We start from the raw sequence: 24,192 nt of genomic DNA, 5'->3' as shown, positions 1-24,192 counted from the left end.
TTGGGTGACGGAGTGGCATGTGCACCCTATAGCTGGGGGCGGAGCAAGCCGCTGATGGTGGACATTCAGCACACCACATGCCCGCGACTCCCAAGCCTCCCCCAGCTGCCCAAACAGCTGCTGGCAAAGCGGTGCAGTTCCCCCTTTCCCCCGACAGCTTCAGGTAGGCTTGGGAGTGGCAGGCGGGCAGGCAGGCGGTGCGCCAAATGTCACCCCCCTCAGCAAAGACACCTGGGGCAGTCTGCCCCTACCGCACCCCCTTCCTCCGCCACTGGTTACTAAGACCCAGTATGGGTTTCTCAAAAAACAAGTCATTCCAGATGAACCTCCTGTGTGTTTTTGATACAGTTACAAGCTTTGTGGATCAGGGGGGTGCTGTGGACATAGTGGATCTTGATTTCAGTAAGGCTTTTGACAATGTTCCCCATGATATTCTTGCAAAAAAGCTAGTAAATTGTGGTCTGGACAAGGTAACGGCTAGGTAGATTTGTAGCTGGTTGACTGAACCTAAAGAGCACTCACTAATGGTTCCTCATTATCCTGGAAAAAAGTGACAAGTGGGGTGCCACAGAATTCTATCCTGGGCCCACTGTTGTTCAACAACTTTATAAATGAAAGGGATAAAGGAATGGAGGGGTTGCTCATCAAATTTGCAGATGATACCACACTGGGAGGGGTAGCTAATGCCACAGAAGACTGAATGAGGAATCAAGATGATCTTAGAAGTTTGGCCCATACTGGGCCAAAACTAATAAAATGAATTTCCACAGAGACAAATGTACCAGCTGCACAAATATAAGATGGGGGACACCTGGCTTTCCTGTAGTACATGTGAAAAGGATCTAGGGGTCTTAGTAGACCACAAGCTTCATGTGAGTCAACAGTGTGATGCAGCAGCAGCAAAAAAAAAGCAAATGCTATTCTAGGCTGCATCAACAGAAGTATAGTGTCCCAATCGAGGGAAGCAATAGAACCACTTGCTTCTGCAGCCATTCTGTGGCCTAACTATCACCATCACGAATGCAGACCACACACTGCAGCCTTATGGCCTCCAGGCAACCTCTGCTAGTCAACAGACCCAGTGCCACACACTCTTAGGCACCACTGTGAGACAACCAAAATGGCACAATCTCTTCATCACCTAGCAACCAGCACTGGGAGACACAGCATGATGGCCTCCATTCTCCTAGCAACTATCACTTAGAACTTAAACATCTTCTCCGTTAACTATGCTTTCTACTTGTAGGAGAAAAGGGCAGTGATGGAATCACCATAATTACTGTGGGGTCTAGGCAGAGGAGGTGTGAAGCTAACATTAAACATGGAAAGATGAAGGCAACAATTAAAAAAATATATCAGTTATATGCCAACCTATAGCCAAGTTCTCAGGGCTACTGGCAAGAAGAATACAGTAGTACCTCGGGTTACAGACACTTCAGGTTACAGACTCCGCTAACCCAGAAATAATACCTCGGGTTAAGAACTTTGCTTCAGGATGAGAACAGAAATCGTGCTGCAGTGGCAGCAGGAGGCCCCATTAGCTAAAGTGGTGCTTCAGGTTAAGAACAGTTTCAGGTTAAGAAAGGACCTCTGGAACGAATTAAGTAGTTAACCCGAGGTACCACTGTACCACTGTAAAAGTAATCTGAACATTTTAAGTAGGCAAAAACAGTAAGAGGCCTGGGCCTGGGAGTTGTTGTTCCTTCAAGATAAAACTCTACAACCCCCCCCCCACTTCTGCCTCCTCCGGAATCTGTGCACCCGAAGGCTACTTACCTATGTACTGCCCTTTGCCTTCCCGAAATGGAGGGCCGAGAGGTCCTTTCACCACAGGCTGCATGTATTTGATCTGCCCATAACCACCTCCAGCTCCCCCTCCAGTCACCGTGGAGATGCCAACCACCAGCAACAGCCACAGGGTTACTTCATGGAGCATCGTGGCTTTGTTGGTAGTCTCTCTGCAAACAAAATGTGACAGCAAAATCACCTTTTGAGAAGATCTCTAAGCTGTTCCTTGGGTATTTTTAGCAAAAACAAAGCAGGTGTATGTGTGTGTGAGAGAGATTTTGCTAGAGCAGGGATGGGGAACCTCAGGCCCTGAGACCAACTACGGCCCACTGGGCCAAACACCCTCCCAAGCCACTAGCCCTGCTGTGCACCCTCCCTGAGTGTTTTTGCCTGGCTGGAATGTGCCCTTGAGATCTGATACGCTTCTTGTTAACCTTGATGGAAGAGAGAAAGGTGTCTGCATGAAATCCTGTGTAGAAGAGGTCAGCTTAATGTCCAAAAGTCCACATTTCTTTCTCTGCCCACTTTTGGTTCTGGTCCTCCCTGTGGCTCTCTGGCTCAAAAAGGTTCCCTGCCTCTGAGCAAAATTCCCTAGTGTTTTCCCTCTGCTACCTCCTCCTGAATTCCCACTCCCCCAACACCCCAGTTCTCCTCCTTTGTAGCCACTGGTTCTTGATGCTGCCAAATTATTTTGCTGAGGCCTTTCTATCCATGGTCCTCCACGCAGAAGACCCTGTATCTGTTGTTGCCTCTCCTAGATGTGCCCTTCACATTGCTGACAAGAACACCCCATCTGCTGTGCAGACAGATGGAGGCAAGATACAGAAGGGCAACTGCATTTCTGTATCATTTTGAGAAGAAGTGGGAATTTCAGCTAGCATGACGTGGTACCTGCCAACCCCCTGTTTAATACATCTTTTGAACATGGACAGACTGGCCCCTCCCTAATTCTCCTTTGTATCAGGCCACCCCCAAGAAACAGTGTGGGCATACAAAGTGGGGATACATCATGAATGCATAGCTGACTCTTGAGGGCTTGGGGAAGAATCCATGCAACCACTTCTTTTAGATCAGGCCACTTGTTTCAAAAACAGCCGAAGCACATATTTATTCATTCAAAAACATTCCTAGGTTGCTTTTCAGTAGAACAAACCACAACTCACAGGCTGAGCACATACCGTACATTTAAATCAAAGAATCCTGGGAACTGTAGTTTGCTAGAGGTGCTGGGAATTCTAGTTCTCTACAGTTCCCAAGATTCTCTGGGGGCAAGAAATGTGCTTTAAATGTATGGTGTGTACACAGCTAAAGTTTTTTTTAGCTGTGTTTTATAAAACAGTACAGTAGTGCCCTGCAAGACGAATGCCTCGCAAGACAAAAAACTCGCTAGACGAAAGGTTTTTTCGCCCGCGATTTGCCTCGCAAGACGAATTCCCCTATGGGCTTGCTTCGCAAAACGAAAACGTCTTGCGACTTTGTTTCCTTTGTGTAAAAACCGTTAAAACCAAGGGTGCTTAGCTTGAGCAGCTGCAGTTGCGACTTGACTTCGAGGAGCAACTGTTAGCACGTGGTTTGGTAGCCTTTTCTCAGACTTTGCTCACTTTTGAAGATTTTCCAAAACTTTTCCAGAACTTTTCCAGAACTTCTCTTTCATCCATTTGGTAAGTTAAACTTTTAAAACTTTTTTTGGGGGGGGGTTGGATTTTGGGTTGGGGTGTTTGGGATTCAAGGACTTGGTGTTGGGAAGGGGTTTGCGATAATCTGGGGGCTTGTGGGCCTTTTTTGGGAATTTTTATGATTTTCTGTGACCACTGGGCCAGGTTGATTTTTTTTGAAAAATTTTCTGAGTTTGAATTTCTGAGTGCTGGCCATGCTGTTATTTTTTGAAATTTTTTTTTGTCTGGGTGGGGAAGCAGTTGGGGAGGGGTTTGCAATTTCTGTGTTGTGGGTGGGTTGGTGCGTGTCTGTGGGAGCAGTTGAGGTTTTTGAAGACATTGGTGATTTTTGAAGCTTTTCCTAAACTTATTTTGCAGCCATTTGAGGTTTCTGAGGACGTCGGTGGTTGATTGTTGAAGCTTTTCCAGAACTTCTCTTTCATCCATTTGGTAAGCTAAACTTTTAAAACTTTTTTGGGGGTTTTTGGATTTTGGATTTGGGGTTGGGGTGCTTGGGATTCAAGGCCTTGGTTCTGGGTTTTAATTTCTGTGTGGTGGGTGGCTGGCTGCTTTTGTATTTTTTGGGTTTGAAGCACATCACTGATTTTTTTTTCTGTTTCTGAGTTTACGAAGGTAGGAGCTGTGCTGCCATGGGACCCAAGAAGACTGCTGCTGCGGTGGCCGGCGAGAGGAAGAAGGAGAAGGTGACGCTGGAAATGAAGAAGGAGATCATCTGGAAGCACGACGGCGGAATGCGTGTGACGGACATCGCCAGGGAGTACGGCAGGAACCCATCGACCATCGGGACCATCCTGAAGATGAGGGAGAAGATCCTGGCGACTGATGCAGCCAAGGGAGTCACCAGGATCGTGAAGAACCGCCCAGCTGTCCTGGAGGAGGTCGAGAAGTTGCTGCTCATCTGGATAGAAGAGAAGCAGCGTGCAGGGGACACAGTGTCTGAGGCCGTCATTTGTGAGAAGGCCAAGGCCTTGCACGCTGACCTCATCCAGGAACAGCCAGGAACCTCAGCCGAGCCAGAAGTCTTCAAGGCTAGCAGAGGTTGGTTTGACCGGTTCAAGACAAGATCTGGCATCCACAGTGTGGTCAGGCATGGAGAGGCTGCCAGTTCTGATGTTCCTGCGGCTGAAGACTTTGCAGCGGAGTTCCTGGAGGTTGTGACGACGGAGGGCTACGTTTTGCAGGCAGAGGCTGCGCAGGAGCAGGCCTCACTGGAAGAGGAGGAAGCAACTGAGGAACGGCTGTCCTCCGAAAGACTGAGGGACATTTGCCAGAAGTGGAAGGAGGTGCAGACTTTTGCAGATCTACACCACCATGAGAAGCACGTGGCACATGACGCTGGGAACTTTTATGATACGAGGGTCATGTCGTCTTTCAGGGAGCTGCTGAAAAGGCGGATAAAGCAGCAGACTATGGACAGGTTCTTGACCAAGAAGCAAAGAGTGGAAGAGGAGCCTTCTTCGAGTGGTCCCCCAGAGTCTTAGAAAATGTACTGTACACTTTGTTGATTTTTAAATGTTTTTCTGTCATGTTTATAAAGTTAATTTATTTTCCCTTCAATTTTTGAACTGCTCTTTACAGTATGTGTGACTTTAAAGAGCAGTTAATAAACTGTTGTTGTACCAAATTTGGCTTTGTTTGGACTTTTTTTGACCATAGGAACGCATTAATTGATTTTCAATGCATTCCTATGGGATTTCGTGCTTCGCAAGACGAAAAATTCGCTAGACGACAAAAATTGCGGAACAAATTAATTTCGTCTTGTGGGGCACCACTGTAATATAAGAGCACTGTTGTAAAGCACCCACAGGGCTGCATAACTAACAAAAACAAAAACCTGACATTGGGTAGAAACAAACCACCGTGGATGCCCATCCTATTTTTATTTTATTTGTTTATTTATTAGATTTCTATACTTTTATTTTTTAGATTTCTAAACTGCCCTTCATTGAAAGATCTCAGAGCAGTTCACAAGACAATATCACAGGGCCCTCTTCAATCCATAAGGTAGGGACCCCTGCAGAGAATGCCTGCCACTGTCTTTCCACCAGATGCTTCTCTGAAGGCTGTTGTACGATCAGCATGGCATTCTCTGATTATTTTAAATGAACTCACAGATCTATTTCAGGTATTTTGGTCCCAAGTGCAGTGCTTTACAACCTTGATTCCCCCATTTGTTCCTGAAATACAACTCTCATCACTCCTGACCTTGAGCTTAGCTGGCAGGGGATGACAGGAGTTGTGGTCCAACAACATCTGCGGACCCAGGGTTGAAGATTACTGGTGCAGGGCTTTATCTGCTATCAAGGACTTCTTACAACTGGCTTGGTAGCAAACTGGCAGTCTGCGCAGCCCCTCCAGCACAGGAGCTATATGTGCATGGCTAGATACCCTGCTCAGCATTGTAGCTGCTGGGTTCGACCCCAGCTGCAACTTCCAAACCAGCCTTAAGGGTAGCCCCACACAGAGTGCATTACAGCAGTTCAATTTTGAGGTTACCAAGGCATGGGTGAGAGCAACTAAGCTATCCCTTAGTATTTCCAGGAACAGGTCTAGCTGTTATGCCGGCCACAGCAAATATGCCTCTGAAGTAAATGACACCCACTCTAGAACGCTCCTTACAGATTCATCCACCACCACCACCTACCCTTTAATGAGATCATAATGAAGCAACAGTGGGGTGGAGGGGATGACCAAGCTGAGGGTTATTATCACGTCTTTCGACTGAGCAGGATTTCCTCCAAAAAATGTGTGCGCTTGGGAATTGGCTCTTGAGAGCGTCTCTGATTCCAAAGCCAAGGCCTCACTGTGCTGCCTTTGAAACCCTCTGGCTTGAAGAGCGGGTGTGAAGAAACCCTGTTGTGTTTGGCGACTTGAAAAATGACTATGTCAGAGACACAATTCCCTCACTTGGAGTATCGCCAGAGCTAGTAACTCTCCGCTGTGGTGCTTCTTAAAACGTCAACAGGAGTTTGTTTGGTCAAGTACTTATGAGTAACCTTGACTGCTTATGATGCTCAGTAATGCCAGACGCTTGCTAAAGTGCCCACTTGTGTAAAATTAAAGGGCCTTCTATAAATACTGCCTTCTACTCTTGCGACATTTTCCGAGGCACAGGCTTCAAATGAGGCCTGTATGAAGCAAAGGACAGTTTATTTTCTGACAGGTTTAATGACACAGAACACCAAAAGTGCTGTGGACTAATTGAACCACAATCGCCATTAATAAAAATTAAAGACCTCGGCCTTTTCCTGCCTCCGAAGGAATGAAGAGAGCTACTCCTCGCCAGGATTTGATTGGAATTTCCTGAGCTGAAACGGGAGCGGGGGGAGGGGAAAAAAATACACCATGAAGAAAGAGGAAGAAGAGTTTTAACAGCGGGTAGCGATGGAGATTGGTCCCCACATGGAAGTGATTTGAATGCTATGTGGGCTTGGCGGGAACCTGAAAGATCTTTAGTAGCAATGTCATTCCTCGTCTAACCCAAATGATGTATATTAAGTCTCCTTTTATTACTTTTACCTTTGAGAAGAGGGCTCCTGCCCTCACCCGGCCAAAAGGTGGCTAGGGCTGCAGCTGACGTTCCAATGATCTGAGGGAAAGAGTTTGTGTTGGCTGCTTCCTTCCATGTCTCCCAAGGTTTCTGCACAAACTGCCCCCTTGTCACCAGCAGAGGAAATGGCTCCTCGCTCAGAGAGGAAGCTGGTGGAGGGCAAGAATTAATGCAAGCTACATGGGACCCCAGGAGGAATAAGACCTATCACCTTTCCTTTAAAGGAAAAAAAACAAACCCCAGCAACATTTGAGGCTCCACGTGAGACTAATTTTTCAGTGAAATCGGTGTACAGTGGTGTCCAAACTTTTTTCAAAGAGGGCCAGATTTGATGAAGTGAAGGGCTGTGAGGGCCGACCAATGGGCCAACCATTGGTTGTTGACCCTTTTTTAGGGTTGAAGTTGTTGGGTTTTTTGGGGGGATTTTACCCCAGGAAACAAACTGCCACAGGGGCCGGATCAAACCGACTGGTGGGCCAGATTAAGCCCCCGAAATTGACTTTGGACTTGCCTGGTGTAGACCTAGAACAGCCTTTGACAACCTGGAGCCCTCCAGCTCTTTTGGACAACATCTCCTATCAGCCCCGGCCAACACAGAAGGCTGCCCTAGAGCAAGCACATTGTGGAAGGACATGAGTGGGGAAAGAAGTGCTAAGCTGATCTTCTAGGGAGAAGAGAGGATACAATGGACTATCCTGGAAAAGAACATTGCTAGCAGGCTAAAACCCTGAACAGGAGCATTCCTAAATTTGGTATTTTTTACAAATCTTCAAGTCTCTGTGTGACTGCCTGATCCCTGACTTGTGAAGACAGCTTTCCTGGGAACTGAATCATAACCACCTACGAAAGCAAGTTGGTAAGGGTGGCTTCCAATCCAAACTTTATTCAATATTCACCTGATCATTAGATTACTATCAAACAGATTCCTCTCTCGTGATGCCTCCTTCTTACTCAGCATAAATGAGATATTGGATATGTACTATAAACAATAAGAAATCCATGGCAACTGAGCATACTCAGCCCTCTTCACTGGGTTGTTTATTGAATCCCCCCCCCAACTGAGTTTTTTTGGGAGGTACTTCTGCTGCACACTTAGCTACTTGCATTTTTGGGGAGTGGGAACAGAGAAGATGATGGAGAAATGCTGCTATTAAATGCAACCCAAAGTACAATGTTCAAAGGGTGAATCTAACAACAGGAAACTATATTTTTCACTGTCCCCCACCTTTAAATTTTGCCCTTACCAAAACAATAAGGACCTTGCTACTGCAGATGACTCTGAGATTTTGTCTGTGTAGCTGTTTCTCTCTCTCCTCTTTCAAGGTTTTCTTCATACCAATCCCTCAAGCCACAGAACAGGCAGAATCCCAAACCAAGTAGGCTTCAAATGAAAGGTAAATATACGCCAAGGCCTTTACTATTCATTATAATTTTCCTTGTTTGTTTGTTTTACCTTTCAACAGTGTGGAGCTGAATGGGATTCAAACAACAAAAGAGCACAGGAAGCTGCCGTAGACTAGCTCAAACTATTCTCCCCTTTGACTGGCAGTGGCTCTTCAGGCTCTCAGGTGGAGATCTTTGTTCATTCGCTGCTATCTGATCTTTTAAACCAGAGGTGCCAAGGATTTAATTTAGGACCTTCTGCATGTGGAAGGCCAGTACAAGCAGCAACTCAACAAAGCTCATTTATCATAACCCAATTGGAAGCCAGTAGTCAAGAACAATGAATACATAGCCATGAGTTTTCTTGTTATGCATATAAGATGGCTTGCTGAAAGCAGATCCATAAGGTTTACCCTAGTCAGGTGCACATAAGGTTTACCCTAGTCAGGTGCACATCAACAGCTAGACCCAAGGATTCTGCCTAACAGGGTCTCCATTTACTCATGAGCACTAATAGGCTGGAGATGGACAACAGCATATTCAGTGCTGCATCACTGCCCCTGCCATTTTTATTTTGACCAACAGTCCCCCTGGTTTAATCAACTGGGCGTGCAGACAATATTCAGCTAGATGGACTAACAATTGCATGTTGATTGCCCTCTTAGAAGACAAAGTCCAGCAACTGGAGGAACGTGTAGCTACGCTCCAAAGAATTAGAGAGCTGGAGCTCTTCTTGGAAGCAACAGAGCACACCGTCTCCACCAAGGACAGGGGACTCCCCTGAGAAGGAGGCTAGTTCACCAACACAGGAGCCAGATATATGGAGAAACGTGACTCAAAGAAGTAGGAGGCCCAGGGTTCGCTCTGATTGTTTAGAAATACACAATCGCTTTGAGGTCCTCTCCCCTAGCATGGAAGACGAAGAGCAGACTCCATTTGAGGATCTCTCCCTCATTACAGTTGATCAGATATATGAAGACAAGCAGCAAAGTCAGTCCTCAGGGAATGTGCAGGCGACCTTGGAACGGACAGCTCACGGAAGAACCCCGACCAAACCTAAGAGGAGGCGTGTAGTGGTGATAGGGGATTCCCTACTGAGGGGAACAGAAGCAGTGATCTGTGGGCCTGACAAGATGTCTCGGGAAGTGTGCTGTCTCCCGGGGCTAAGATCCAAGATGTAACTGAACGACTGCAAGGAATCATAAAACCCACTGACAAATACCCCTTCCTCTTGGTTCATGTGGGAACCAATGACACTGCAAGCAATAGCCTCCAGAAGATCAAAAGAGACTACGAGGCTCTGGGCAGGAAACTGAAGCAATTAAATGCACAAATTGTCATCTCATCTGTCCTCCCAGTTGAACGACGTGGCCCAGGGAGAGAGGGAAAAATAGTGGAAGTGAACAGCTGGCTTCGCAAATGGTGTAAACAGGAACGGTTTGGATTCTTAGATCACGGACTGCAGTTTCTTGAAGATGGACGTCTGGCAAGCGATGGGCTGCACCTCACAACGGTTGGGAGGAATGTTTTTGCCAAAAATCTCAGAAACCTCATCAGGAGGGCTTTAAACTGACTAACGTGGGGGAGGGAGACAGTGCTCCTGAAGGTAGGAGTCTATCAATTGATGAAGATGATCATCCAAATGTCATAGACCAAATGGAGCAAACAGCATGCAGACCTAGTGGTGGGAGGAAAAAAATCCTTAAATAAGAGACACGGGGGAATGATTAATGGACTTCAATGTCTGTACACTAATGCGCAAAGCATGGGAAATAAACAAGATGAGCTTGAGCTCTTGGTACAGCAAACTAAATATGACATAATAGGCATCACTGAAACCTGGTGGGATAAGTCCCACAATTGGAATGTAATAATGGAGGGATACAATCTATTTCAGAGAAACAGACCAGACAAGAGAGGAGGAGGAGGAGTGGCGTTATATGTCAGGGATGTGAATACCTGTGAAGAGATCCAAGATTTAGAACATCAAAGCCAAAGTGAGAGCATTTGGGTCAAAATTAAGGGAGAAAAGAATAACAGGGACCTCATTGTGGGAGTTTACTATAGTTCCCCAAGCCAAACGGAGGACATAGATGATGCCTTCCTGGAACAGATGGCCAAGCATGCAAAAGGAAGGGAGATAGTAGTAATGGGGGACTTCAATTACTCGGATATTTGCTGGGTGTCAAACTCAGCCAAGAGCTTAAGGTCAAACAGATTCCTCACTGGCCTTGCAGACAACTTCATTGTCCAGAAAGTGGGAGAAGCAACAAGAGGAACAGCCATTTTAGATCTGGTCCTAACCAATGTTGATGACCTGGTTAGTGGGGTAGAAGTGGAAGGATCATTAGGCGTGAGTGATCATGCTCTTCTGAAGTTTACTATACAGCGGAAAGGAGCAAGCAAGCATTCTTGACTTTAAGAAAGCAGACTTCATAAAACTTAGGGAAGTGCTGGGTGAGATCCCATGGACAGTAATATTAAAAGGAAAGGGAGTTCATGATGGCTGGGAGTTTGTTAAGAGATAGTAAAAGCACAACTTCAGGCAATACCAATGAGACGGAAACATGGAAGGTGCCTAAAGAAGCCAGGGTGGCTATCTAAAGAACTTTTAACTGAGTTAAGATTAAAAAAGGATGTGTACAAAAAATGGAAAAGGGGGGAAACCACCAAAGAGGAATTCAAACAAATAGCCAGCACGTGTAGACACAAAGTCAGAAAAGCTAAAGCACAGAATGAACTCAGGCTTGCTAGAGAGGTTAAAAGCAACAAAAAAGGCTTTTATGGGTATGTTCATAGCAAAAGGAAGAACAAAGAAACAGTGGGGTCACTCAGAGGAGAAGATGGTGAAATGCAAACGGGGGATACAGAAAGGGCTGAACTCCTCAATGCCTTCTTTGCCTCAGTCTTCTCCGATAAAGAAAACAATGCCCGACCTGAAGAATTTGGAGCAAATGATTCAGCAGAGGAAACACAGCCCAGAATAACTAAGGAGATAGTAAAAGAACACTTGGCTAGTTTAGATGTATTCAAGTCTCCAGGGCCAGATGAGCTGCATCCAAGAGTATTAAAAGAACTGGCAGATGTGATCTCAGAACCACTGGCAGTCATCTTTGAGAATTCCTGGAGAACAGGCGAAGTCCCGGCAGACTGGAGGAGGGCAAATGTTGTCCCTATTTTCAAAAAGGGGAAAAGAGAGGACCCAAATAATTACCGCCCAGTCCGTCTGACATCAATACCAGGGAAGATTCTGGAGCAGATCATTAAGCAAACAGTCTGTGAGCACCTAGAAAGGAATGCTGTGATCACTAATAGTCAGCATGGATTTCTGAAAAATAAGTCATGTCAGACTAACCTGATCTCGTTTTTTGACAGAATTACAAGCCTGGTAGATGAAGGGAACGCAGTGGATGTAGCCTACCTTGATTTCAGCAAGGCATTTGACAAGGTGCCCCATGATATTCTTGTAAAGAAGCTGGTAAAATGCGGTCTTGACTATGCTACCACTCAGTGGATTTGTAACTGGCTGACTGACCGAACCCAAAGGGTGCTCATCAATGGTTCCTCTTCATCCTGGAGAAGAGTGACTAGTGGGGTGCCACAGGGTTCTGTCTTGGGCCCGGTCTTATTCAACATCTTTATCAACGACTTGGATGATGGACTCAAGGGCATCCTGATCAAATTTGCAGATGACACCAAACTGGGAGGGGTGGCTAACACCCCAGAGGACAGGATCACACTTCAAAACGACCTTGACAGATTAGAGAACTGGGCCCAAACAAACAAGATGAATTTTAACAGGGAGAAATGTAAAGTATTGCACTTGGGCAAAAAAAATGAGAGGCACAAATACAAGATGGGGGACACCTGGCTTGAGAGCAGTACATGTGAAAAGGATCTAGGAGTCTTGGTTGACCACAAACTTGACATAAGCCAACAGTGTGACGCGGCAGCTAAAAAAGCCAATGCAATTCTGGGCTGCATCAATAGGAGTATAGCATCTAGATCAAGGGAAGTAATAGTGCCACTTTATTCTGCTCTGGTCAGACCTCACCTGGAGTACTGTGTCCAGTTCTGGGCACCACAGTTCAAGAAGGACACTGACAAACTGGAACGTGTCCAGAGGAGGGCAACCAAAATGGTCAAAGGCCTGGAAACGATGCCTTATGAGGAACGGCTAAGGGAGCTGGGCATGTTTAGCCTGGAGAAGAGGAGGTTAAGGGGTGATATGATAGCCACGTTCAAATATATAAAAGGATGTCACATAGAGGAGGGAGAAAGGTTGTTTTCTGCTGCTCCAGAGAAGCGGACACGGAGCAATGGATCCAAACTACAAGAAAGAAGATTCCACCTAAACATTAGGAAGAACTTCCTGACAGTAAGAGCTGTTCGACAGTGGAATTTGCTGCCAAGGAGTGTGGTGGAGTCTCCTTCTTTGGGCTTGACAACCATATGTCAGGAGTGCTCTGATGGTGTTTCCTGCTTGGCAGGGGGTTGGACTCGATGGCCCTTGTGGTCTCTTCCAACTCTATGATTCTATGATTCTATTCTATGATTCTATGAAAACCAAGTCTTATGAGGAACACTTGAGAGAGTTGGTTATGTTTAGCCTGGGTAAGAGGAGACTGAGAGGAGATAAGGGCTGTCACATAGAAAATGGAGCTCCTGCTCTGGAGCGTAGGACCTGAACTAATAGATTCAAGTTACAAGAAATGAGGTTTCAACTGAACATCAGGAAGAACTTTCTCATGGTAAAAGCTGTTCAACCTTGAGAGGTGGTGGACTCTTCTTCATTGAAGGAGTTTAAGCAGAGGTTGGGTGGCCAACTGCCATGGATGCTTTAGTTGAGATTCCTGCATTGAAAGAGTTAGACTAGAAGACCCTCAGGACTCCTTCCAACTCTACAATTCTCTGTTTCTGTTATTCTATCCAGCAATGATCTGGACAGGGTCAGAGGCTGCAGAGGCAACAGATGGGCAGGGCAAGTCTGGGTCAGGGCAGAGAGCTAACTGTGCTGGATAGGGAGACACTGCACCTAAGGTAGCTGGACATTAACTCCCCAAGGAATCTTTCAGACCACCAGGGCCCATAGTGCCAGAGCCTGGACCCTGATGGAACCTTCCCCTGAGATTGAAGAACCAGATGCCTCCCACTGCATATTGCCAGCCAATTAGCCAGCATCAGGAGGGATGCTATGGAATGAAGGAGGAGGGCTAATCTTTACGCCAGACCGCTGGCCATTTAAGGCTCTGAAGTGCTCTCAAGGGGGTGCAGCCTAGAAGAGGTACCGTTTTCTTTCTCTCCATAAGACGCACTTTTTTCCTCTTAAAATCTAAGGGCAAATGTCTGTGCATCTTATGGAGCGAATGTGTGGTCCCTGGGGCTTGGGGGGGGGAACCCGGGCTTCCCCTGCAGCCTTCCCGCTGCTCCCCGGGGCTGGTGGAGGGGGAAGCCCGGCTTTCCCCCACCGCCAGCCCCAAAGAGCAGGTCGGGGGAAGCCCGGGTCCCCCCCCCCCAGCCCTGGGGAGCAGCAGGGAGCCCTGCTCTTTGGGGCTGGTGGTGGGGGAAAGCCGGTGGGGGAAAGCCGCTGCCCTGGGGAGGCTTCACACGGCTATCCCTGACTTATGCAGGAGGTGGGGGAAGGGACAGAATTCTCCCCCCCCCCCAAGTAGGTGCACCTTATGGTCAGGTGCGCCTTATGCAGTGAAAAATACGGTAATCTGGAGACAGAGGCATAAAAGGCTTTAGTCTGCTCCTAGTCTTTATTACAACAAGTTGCTCATCTAGAGCTGTCTGTGGTCCAGTTGCCTTGCAACATACCAGAACATATCAGAAGCAAAGACTGCCTTTCCCCAGTCTCTGTAGAGGTACTTTGTTTAGAAATTGCCTAGCATCTTTTCTGTGTCTCCATTAGGCTTCCCCTTTCCCGCTCTCTGAGGTATTTTATATCCTCCCGGTCTCTCCTCCCTTCTTTCTACCTAAGGTACAGCAGCTGGGCTCCTTCTCTGCCATCAGGCAGCTGATGGGGATTCTCTCAGCCTTCTTCTCCCACAGGCAATATCCAAATGTGGTCTCCTCTGCAGTCATTGCCTGGTTGGTGAGTATTGGGGCCTGCCTAAATGGTCAGGTGCCAGCAAAGGGCCAATGAGGCCTGGCAACCCTTCACAGACTCATTTCAGGCACTCATAACGTCAGAGCCATGAAGTGTATCCCAGCTATGCCACTGACTTGATACAGAAAGCAAAATGTCCTCAAGGAGATGAGAGCTCTGCTTAACATGATGGGAAATGCTAAGAAACTTTTAACAACTTCTCTCATGAAACTGTACTCATGAGTTGTACAGGGCCCCAAACCAGCAGAATCTTAATCGGTTGTTTGGACTTGGGTGACCAAACAAACAAAACAAGCCAGCCAAAAGTATAAATATAGACAGCACCTTGAGCCAAAAACGTAAAACTAGGAATACAGTCAACAATGGTGGAACACAGGAATGAACCAGAAATTCAAAACTCAGTATTGTGTCTGTTACCCTGAGTTCCTTTGGGAGGAAGAGTGGGAGGAAAATAAGTTGAATAAATATTATGGAAGTAGTAGCAATTTGGTAACGCACTACAGCAATACAGCAATGCATGCACACACCACTTTGTAGGTGAGTATGTTTATAGATTTATTACATTTTTATCCAGGCAGTGCACACAGTCCTTCCCCCATTTTATCTTCCCAACAATCCTGTGAGGTAGGTAACAGTGAGACTGTGACTAGACTGAGGTTCAGCCACTGTTCTTCTTCATGGCTGAGTGGGGATTTGAGCCCAGGTCTCCTGGGTCTTCATTTTATGATTATTTCACATAGGCTGTCATTTAACTCTATCTAGCAGAGAAGAAAAATACAAAAAGGAGCAGAGCCAGAGAGCCACAAACATTTAGGTCATACCAGGTAAAGGGGAAAAATCAAACTGCTGATTCAGACTATTCCACATCCCTCCATGATCCCCCTGCTTCAGCTTTCTTTTTATACAGCAGAAAACATATTTTTACAGCTGAGATATCTTAATATGGGCTTCTTCTCTCCTTTTAGACAAATCCCCATAAAACAATGTTTCATAAAAACAAGTGCTCTTCTCCTAAACTCTAAAAGACACTGAAAATAATAAAACCACCAGGGCCCCTTAGAGAAGCAAACTGGCTCAGAATTGCAGTGCAAACGAAGCCCCATATGCCTCTGATACACATAATCCACTTCCACAAAATGCAGTGTACAATAAAGTATATCGTTGAGCAAGTCATTTTGTCTCAGAGGCCTGGATGGCTGTGCAAACATGGGTGGGGCTCATGCTGTGTCTTGAGTCTGACCAACTGCAATATAGGCAGGTTTCTCGTTATCTCATTGCACAGGGTAGTATATATGAATCTTAACGGTAAAGGTGTCTGTGAGTGCTTCAAGGCTGTTGCAATTTTGAGGTGGAATTCAACCCCCACGCTGCCAAATTCAGGTTGAGCAATGAAAGATGATGTGGCACTCTTGTGCATCACACTCATTACCCCCACCACCACTGAAATTGGAGAATGAAAGGAAAATGGATGGAAAGCGTGGGGTAGCACTTACTTGACCCAATGTGAAATAACTTCCCTGCAAACAAAGCAGAATGAATGGACAACGTACTTTAACCACCCCACAGGACAAATGCTCAGTAAACAAGTTGTCTGGATGTGAACTGTGTAGTTTGTAGAACTGGTGGAGAATGAAAAGATTTTATCAATTTGATTAACTGCAAATGTTTTCAAATAAATATATTGTTTTTAATGCAAGTAAGCATATGGATGTTCAAGTGCTAACTTAGAAGGATTTCCCCTCTTCTTTCACACCTGAAAGAATGCTTCTTCCAAGATGATGCCTGCTGTGAAACATGTAGAATCTAAAAACAAAGAAATCATGCATTTTTGCTGCAAAACTATTATCACTTTTATTTAAAAGTTGCTAGTTAATCTACTAAAATCCAAACAATGAATTAACTAAGGCTGCAACCCTAAGGAGTGGGGCTAAATCCGATGGTGGTTCAACCACCATATCCAGTACCTTGGAAACAATAGGAAGAAAATGGGAGAGGGGGATTTTGATATACTCCTGAGCATGTTCCAACTTCTTCCTGGTTTGGGGGTGAATCGGGTGTGTCCTTTGGATCCTCCAAACTGCCCCCCACTCAAAAAGCTCCCTCTTTGGTCCTACTGATGCTAGCACTCTGGCACTGGATGGGCCAGGGTGTTGGAAGGTTTGGCATCACTTTTGTGATGCTTCACCTTTCTTTCTAGCTGTATCTAGTTTTTAATTTTTGTTATTTAGTTTGCAGATTGTTATGGGAATTCCCCCCCCCCCTTGAAAAGCAGTCTATATCTAAGTTGTTAAATACAGTTCACTAACTATGATGCATTAAGTCCTGGGTCCAGATAAGTTCTTTACATGCTGGTTTCCGTTCGCCAGGGTTACCATGCCTCCACTAGGCAGGCTGCTTCCTTTGTGGGCTATGCCTTTCCATCTGTGAAGACGAAGGAAGCTGTGCCAGCAAAATGCACCAAAGCAAATGTATCCTGGCCACTCATCAGTTGGGAATCTGGCATAACACTCCGTCTCCAGGACATCGACACTCAGCTCCGTAGAAGTTTATAAAAAGATGGGATGGGGAAGACAAGCTCTTTGGGGGCTGGCCTTGAACCCTGGCAACCTCCCATCACATCCCAGACTAAAATAAATCAGCTCAAATTGGGCGTGAAAAAGAAATCCATCGCTTGCTTGGCCAAAACTTCCTCTGCAGACAGGGCCATGAGTGTGGGCTTTAAACCATGAACGGGGGCGAGGGGGGAGAGAGGGGAGAATCCGCGCTGTAAACCTGGCACAAGATGCACTCACCATAGACCATCTTTAATAACTGTGCTAAAGCGAAAAGGACTGCATCTGCCAACAGTGAAACTAAAATTGTGCATGACCAACGAACGACAGATTTCTAGAGTGCAAAGTACTAGACAACTGCACTGAAACTATGCTTGATGCTCATTACAGTCTCACACACACCCAACAGAAAAATATTTTTAACCTAGGGCATTTGCCCAGGTTCCAGTCTCCAATGTGGGATGGCATGCTGCGGAAGGCGGGGCAGGCCTTAAACCTTTCATTTCTGTTAGTCTTCTACCCTGAAATTGCCCTCCCCTCACAACTGCTTTTAGTCTCATGGGGTTGGGGGCAGAACCAAGTGCCCATATTGGAGGGTGACTAGCATCACCTGTAATTTCTGCCTCATTTCTTAGCTAATGTCGTCTCTTTGCTTGTCACACACATGTACACACAAACTTACAAGCTTATGTACAATCAGATTTTATTTCTTGATTAAATAGAGAAGTTTTATGAAAAGCTCTGAATACCAGTTGCTGGTAATTGCAGGTGGGCAGAGGTCCTGTTGTGCTTATGTCCAGCTTGCAAGTTTCCCTCAGGCATCTGGCTGGTCACTGTGACAACAGGATAGTGAACTAGATTGGCCATTGGCCTGAAGCTCATCTTATGCTCTACACCAGGGGTCAGCAACCTTTTTCAGCTGTGGGCTGGTCCACTGTCCCTCAGACCATGTGGTGGGCCGGACTATATTTTGGAAAAAAATATGAACAAATTCCTATGCCCCACAAATAACCCAGAGATGCATTTTAAATAAAAGGACACATTCTACTCATGTAAAAACACACTGATTCCCGGAACGTCTGCAGGCTGGATTGAGAAGGCGATTGGGCCACATCTGGCCCACAGGCCTTAGGTTGCCTACCCCTGCTCTACACTCACAAGGACTAGAATCTTGGGTTAGAGTTGCATGAGTAGATGTCATCCTTGCCCCCTGGCTCAAAGGTGTGGAAATTTCACACATGGCCTGGTCACACAAGTTACAGAACTGTATTATTAATTATTTACAAAAAGGCTGCACATCATCATGATAGAATCCATTATGTCAAGCCAGCCTTTAAAAATAAGGATCTAAAGCTTAATTTGAACAAAGGGACACTAGGAACTGCCCTGTAATAATAAGGGGAAGAGTGCCTCTTAAAATAGAAGATCCTTCAACAAATCAGGGCTAGCATCTTCTACATCAGAGTTTCCCAAACTTGGGTCTCCAGCTCTTTTTGGACAACAATTCCCATCACCCCAATCACTGGTGCTCCTAGCTAGGGGTGATGGGAGTTGTAGTTCAAAAACAGCTGGAGACCTAAGCTTGGGAAACCCTGTTCTACATTAAGGGGCAAGGCTTCCAGATCAGAGGATACTGATAACACATAGAAAGGAAAACATGAAATGTAGGGATGCCACTTAAAGGTACCCCTGCCCGTACGGGCCAGTCGTGTCCGACTCTGGGGTTGTGCGCCCATCTCACTTAAGAGGTCGGGGGCCAGCGCTGTCCGGAGACACTTCCGGGTCACGTGGCCAGCGTGACGAAGCTGCTCTGGTGAGCCAGCACCAGCGCAGCACACGGAAACGCCGTTTACCTTCCCGCTATAAAGCGGTACCTATTTATCTACTTGCACTTAGGGGTGCTTTCGAATTGCTAGGTGGGCAGGAGCTGGGACCGAAAGACGGGAGCTCACCCTGCCATGGGGATTTGAACCGCCGACCATGCGATCGGCAAGTCCTAGGCGCTGAGGTTTTACCCACAGCGCCACCCGCGTCCCAGGGATGCCACTTATGCAATGCCAAAAAAAAGAGGAAAGGTGTCACCAAAAAATAAGATAAAAGAGGATAGATTTGCACAGAATGTGCACATGCTAATTTGTATTTACAGATTTAACTGTAGAAATAATTACTATAATTTCAATAGAAATACATCTCGCCACACTGCCGAAGACTATGACCGGTGACCTGTGTCATGTCTGCTGTCCATGTGCTAACAGCTGTTGATGAACAACTTCAACCACCACCCCAGCTTTCATTCCTTATGGTTTTTTGTTTTCAGTTTGGAGAACTCCTAGCCATCTCCAAATCAGATGTTTCATGGCTATATTTCCAAATCGGGCAACTTTGCTGTTTGCAAGGTGAAACAAAATCTCCGATAACTCATACAACAAGGCAGTACACAAAGCAAGCAAAGAAACAAATTTACATTTTGCCTGTTGGAAGAGAAATTTAAATTACTTTGGGGTTCTATGTTCTGTATGGAAAGCTGTTGTGTTTTGTTTTTCTTCTGCTGGATTCTAACTGGGTTATGCTTACTAATTAAAATCCCTACTGAAATTGTAAGCCTCCCCTTCTCTCGCTCTCATTCCCTGTTCCATGAGAAAGCATAAAACAAAATTTAAACACAGAAATGCAATAGCTCTCCAGCTGTACATAATAGAATTAATAAAACAATCTGCTGAAATGTGAACCTGTGAGAGCAAGGAAAGTTGCAGAAATAAAGAGTGAGGAAAATTAACCAAGGGTCAAAGTTCTTAGCTCCCTGGGCAGGTCTCCATCCCCAAGACAATGATCCTGTAACTGGAGATTTAGGAGGGTAGAGGATTCCAGCCAATGTGAATTTACTAGCTTGTAACACAGACCCCCTTGTCCCAAGGAGTTGTAAAAGCAGCATAAAATTGGGCCTTCAAGGGGAAAAAAATACAAAGCAGATCCCCCACGGAAGGGATAAGTAACGGGGAGGCACAAAATGAGTCCCAGGGAGGTAACTCAACTGGGCCATGGGACTTGGGCTGCCTAAGTTGTTTCTGATAGTGATATAACAGGCATTTCAACCACACATAATAACAAAAAGTCAATGCTGGAGGAGGAAGTCACAAATTCCGCTAAACCAAGGGAAGATCTGTCCCAGTTTGCTTTTTCAGTGTTGTGCTTGTGTATATATTTCGAGAACATTTTGTCAATTCCATGCGGGAAACTACCAATCACAAAGAAAATGGGGACAGGAGATAAAATGGAGGGGAAAAACATATGGTACGCCCTCATAGCTTGTGTAGAAAACCGAGTACATGTCAGTAACTTAGGACATCTGATCCATATTGCAGATCATTTTCTGTGTTCATAGGAACACAAGGAAGCTGCCTTCTTCTGAGTTAGACCTTGGTCCATCTAGCTCAGCACTGTCTGCACTGACTGGAAGCCACTCTCTAGAGTTTCAGACCCAGTTCTATATGGGGAGGCTGGGAATTGAACTTGGGACCTTGTGCATAAAAGGCGGATGCTCTGCAACTGAGCTACAGCTCTTCCCCTACCGTTGGCCTACAGTTCTCATCCGCCCCAGTCAGCATGGCCAGAGATGAGAGCTATGGCCCTTCAAGTTACATTGGTCCTCTGCATGTTTGCCTGAGCTGTGTGAACTACACACAGTATATGGTTTACAAGATTGGCTTTATAGTCTTGGCATGAATTACCTTTTCCAGGGCCACCTTTCACATTTTTTGTTTCACCCTATGGCTGTTGTGGCAAAGCAAAGATCAGCTGCTATAGAAAGGAAGCCCCCTTCCTTTGCTGCTTATGAATTACTAAACAATCAGCTTTGGTTTTTATCCCCATTCAATGTTCAGACACCTTCTTTGAGGAAAAAGAAGTAGCAATTCATACCAAGGAAGCAAACAGCACGATTCACAATGGTTGTTATCTGCATTCTGGTCCATCATTAGAAAGCCTGGCACATCTGGCATATGTAGTAACCTGGGTGTTCACATTCTCAGGGGCAAATTAAACACGATATTGTTCAATCATTAAGTCTTCTCCAGTCACATATTTTAAAAGGAGTGTTTGCAACATTAAAAAAAGAGTGTGGATAAAGGTAGAAGAACTCTTCCTTCTTAGCGTCATCCCAGACATTTGCCCCTTGGCCTGGCTCTCTCCTTGTATCAGGTTGGGCTGTGAGTTGTGGGAAGAGAGTGTGGGTGTTAGGCCAGGGGCAAATTCAGCTTCCCTCATCCACACACAATTTCTGCTATTAAAAGCACCCACCCAAACCATGCCCAGCTTTATACATGAACAAATGGGACTTGCAACAAAATGTTGCAGCATGAAGTGTTCCTGTTCAGGATGCCAGCCAGCCAGCCAACCAGCCACACCCTTTCCCATGACATTCCATTCCTTTATTTCCTTCCCCAGTTTTTTATCCCCTCTCCAACAGTCAGTCTTCGATGCCTACTGGGTACCCATTGGATGCCTTTCTCCTTAGGATTTCTTCCTCCAAGATATTTTTGGAGTAATGCAAATTTGCTAATGCCACCCTTTTGTGCTTATATGGGGCAGACTTGGTGATTGCACCAACATGGCTGCCCCCATCATGTCTCTTTGGCCCAGTGAAGGAGGCCTTTTGTGAAATTAACAGCCCTGCAAGTTTTCCCCTGCACATACTGACCCAAAAGATTCCACCCCAGTTTCACCTCCATCATCATCCTTCATCATGAGACAATACTGCTCAGTTATGCATCAACTGGCTTACTACTATTAATAAACAAGGTAGAGGTTATGCAATTCCTTAAAGACACACCTAGAAAGGGGCTCCAAGCAGAGTGAAAATTGGATTCTGAGACTTGCATGCTCTTGTTTCTCCCTCTCCCTGCAAACTGGGCATTTTGAGAGCTCTAGCCCAGCCTGGTGGTAACAGCAACTCCCTTGAATGCTCTCAACGAACAAGGAAAGTCAAGAAAAATATATCTGCAGTTCACCCTCCCTCCTTTTCTGAGAAACACATACGGGCAGAAGACGAAGGTCCCTTCTCCCTTTTCCTTTTATTGCGGAAAACAGCAAACATAAATCCCAAACCATCCCAAAGCATGTCTTTTAACTCACCTGCCTGTCTTGAAATGCTTCATTCTCCAAGTCCAGACTCTGCCACTTTCCTTCCTAAGGCTCCTGCGCACAGCCTGAATACTTTGATTGTCTTTTGCCAAGCTGTGACGTATACACCCACTTACATATTCCCTCTAAACATCAACAAGCTCCATCCCGAGACAAAGTGGTCAATTTATTACTTTGAAGGGGTTCTCTGTGCACAGGCAAGTGTGGCATTAACCACACACTTCAGCTTTAGCTTCGCCTTGTAAACTCTGTGGCAGATAAATGATTTCTCTTCTGACGCTGGAATTAGGTCTTCGTGTGTGGCTGCACCACAAGGCTGGCTGGCTTCACCAGCAGTAATGATGCATCTGACTAGAGAAAGGAATCATCACTGGGAACTCCTGAATGGGATTTCTAATCTCTGGATATTCAGTTTGCACATCTCTACAATGCATATTTCTTTAAAGCCACAGATGACAGTTAGAAGACAGACAGATATAGATATAGATATAGATATAGATATAGATATAGATATAGATATAGATATAGATATAGATATAGATATAGATATAGATATAGATATAGATATAGATATAGATATAGATATAGGGCTGCTGTGATTATGCTGAAGTTCTATGGATGTACAGAAAAAGCCACTACATGTGGCAATGGACATAGAAATCAGCCTCCTTCAAATCTCAGGTGTCTTCCTCTTCTATTTTTTTAAGGGGAGCACACTTCTAGCCCTTATATGCTCAAATGGGTGTCAGCAATGGCTGCAGAAATCTGAGTGGCCATTGCTTACTGGTTGGCAAGGCACTGAGAATCCACAAAGCTGGGGGGCCACTAGGGGGCGCATCGGAAGATGGCTGACAATAACATCTCTCCGACCCACACGAGGTAATTTGGAGGCTATGATGGGAGTAATTAGCCTCCCTACCCCCCCCCCCCAGGATGGGGGGGGGACTGCCTTGCCTGCTGTGCCCTAGACCTGGGAGCAACCAGAGCTCAATCAGGGCCAAATTACATATTACATGGGAGAGCTACGGTCAGATCTTGACGGTTTTAAAGCAGACACAAGGATTCTGGATTTGAACCCACTAGGGAAAAGGGATCGGTTTGTAGACTGCCTATTTTCTCTTGGTGTGGGGCTAACACCACCTGATATGGCAAATGGTAAAAGAGTGAACACACCTCCAGGCAGTGCCGATTCTCCAATCAAATATGGAGCCCCACTTACAGTTGTTTTGGAATGAAAATAAAAACATGGGGAGACCCACTGACAAATCTACCATGTAGTTTTCAATCCTGTTGCAATCCTCTGCATGGTGGGATCTCTGCGTAAGAACACAAGAGAAGCCCCTGCTGGATCAGCCCAAAGAACCATCTAGTCCAGCAGGCTGTTCTTATAGTAGCCAAGCTTACAAGCCCTGGACCTGTATTCCACAGATAAAGATTTCCCACAGTGAAACTGACACATGAGGAGACGACAAGAAGCACTGGCCCAAGTGTGTAACAGAGATAAGTCAAGAACAGGTGCCATCTTCTTCTGTCACTGTTGGTGTTAGCAATTCTTCCTTCTCATATTGTGATCTCTCTGCCCAAGGAGAAACAGCAAAGGAAGAAGCAGGAGCAGAGGCAAGGATGGAGTGTGCTTTCATGCACACCTGGACTTGCTTGCAATGTTGGTGAGTGGTTATGGTGACCTGTCCAGACCACAAATGGTGGTCATGGGCTGCAAGGAATGCCTGGCAATATTTTGGTCAGGAAGGCAGGGAGGTTGGGGCCAAGCTAGAGTTGCAGGACCTTGGATAGCTCCAAGCAGACAGATTGCTCCAATGAAGTCTGGAGCTCAAAGGAGGCCTTTTATCCTTCTTAGATCAGTCCACCCCTCCCAGAATGTGTCATTTTCTTGAAGAATGGAGCCTTAAAAGCAGGGATGGGGAACATGTGGGCCTTGCAGTGTTGTTGGACTCCAACGTCTATTATCCCTAGTCATTGGCCATATTATCC

At 45.8% G+C, this 24,192-nt stretch overlaps 2 protein-coding genes and 1 long non-coding RNA gene across 6 annotated transcripts in view; 2 read left to right on the top strand and 1 right to left on the bottom strand.

The window, feature by feature from the left end:
- The window catches only part of LOC309347293, a 28,829-nt gene extending 11,590 nt beyond the window's left edge, over positions 1 to 17,239 (top strand). Inside the window, exons 2-4 of the long non-coding RNA XR_014158895.1 lie at positions 5,391 to 5,468; positions 8,338 to 8,408; positions 16,876 to 17,239. This is a non-coding gene — a long non-coding RNA (uncharacterized lncRNA). The remainder of the gene's footprint in view (positions 1 to 5,390; positions 5,469 to 8,337; positions 8,409 to 16,875) is intronic.
- COL8A2 (collagen type VIII alpha 2 chain) overlaps positions 1 to 24,192 on the bottom strand; it is a 163,100-nt gene that overhangs the window by 22,821 nt on the left and 116,087 nt on the right. For 2 of the 4 annotated variants that reach the window (XM_081871682.1, XM_081871683.1), the window contains one exon: positions 1,777 to 1,958. In XM_081871682.1, coding sequence (XP_081727808.1) covers positions 1,777 to 1,936 — 160 coding nt within the window. In that variant the 5' untranslated portion in view covers positions 1,937 to 1,958. Of the gene's footprint in view, positions 1 to 1,776; positions 1,959 to 6,983; positions 7,099 to 22,191; positions 22,284 to 24,192 lie in introns of those variants that run through there. The other 2 variants (XM_081871681.1, XM_081871684.1) reach the window with 2 other exon arrangements.
- Positions 3,888 to 5,088, top strand: LOC309346612 (putative CENPB DNA-binding domain-containing protein 1). Its single transcript, XM_081870492.1, has 2 exons — positions 3,888 to 4,576; positions 4,652 to 5,088. The coding sequence occupies exons 1-2, from the start codon at positions 4,094 to 4,096 to the stop codon at positions 4,943 to 4,945; spliced, it is 777 nt and encodes a 258-aa protein (XP_081726618.1). The 5' UTR covers positions 3,888 to 4,093; the 3' UTR covers positions 4,946 to 5,088.

This window comes from Podarcis erhardii, assembly GCF_964252035.2.
Source record: "Podarcis erhardii genome assembly, chromosome: 7".
Lineage (NCBI taxonomy): Eukaryota > Metazoa > Chordata > Lepidosauria > Squamata > Lacertidae > Podarcis > Podarcis erhardii.
Note: the sequence above shows the minus strand (reverse complement) of the source record. Positions and strands in the feature narration are given on the sequence as shown.

Excerpts from the sequence above, each read along its gene's own strand:
- LOC309346612 (XM_081870492.1), top strand. The coding sequence starts at position 4,094 with ATGGGACCCAAGAAGACTGCTGCTGCGGTGGCCGGCGAGAGGAAGAAG. Across the intron at positions 4,577-4,651 it reads GAGAGGCTGCCAGTTCTGAT|GCTGCGCAGGAGCAGGCCTC; the intron begins GTTCCTGCGGCT and ends TTGCAGGCAGAG.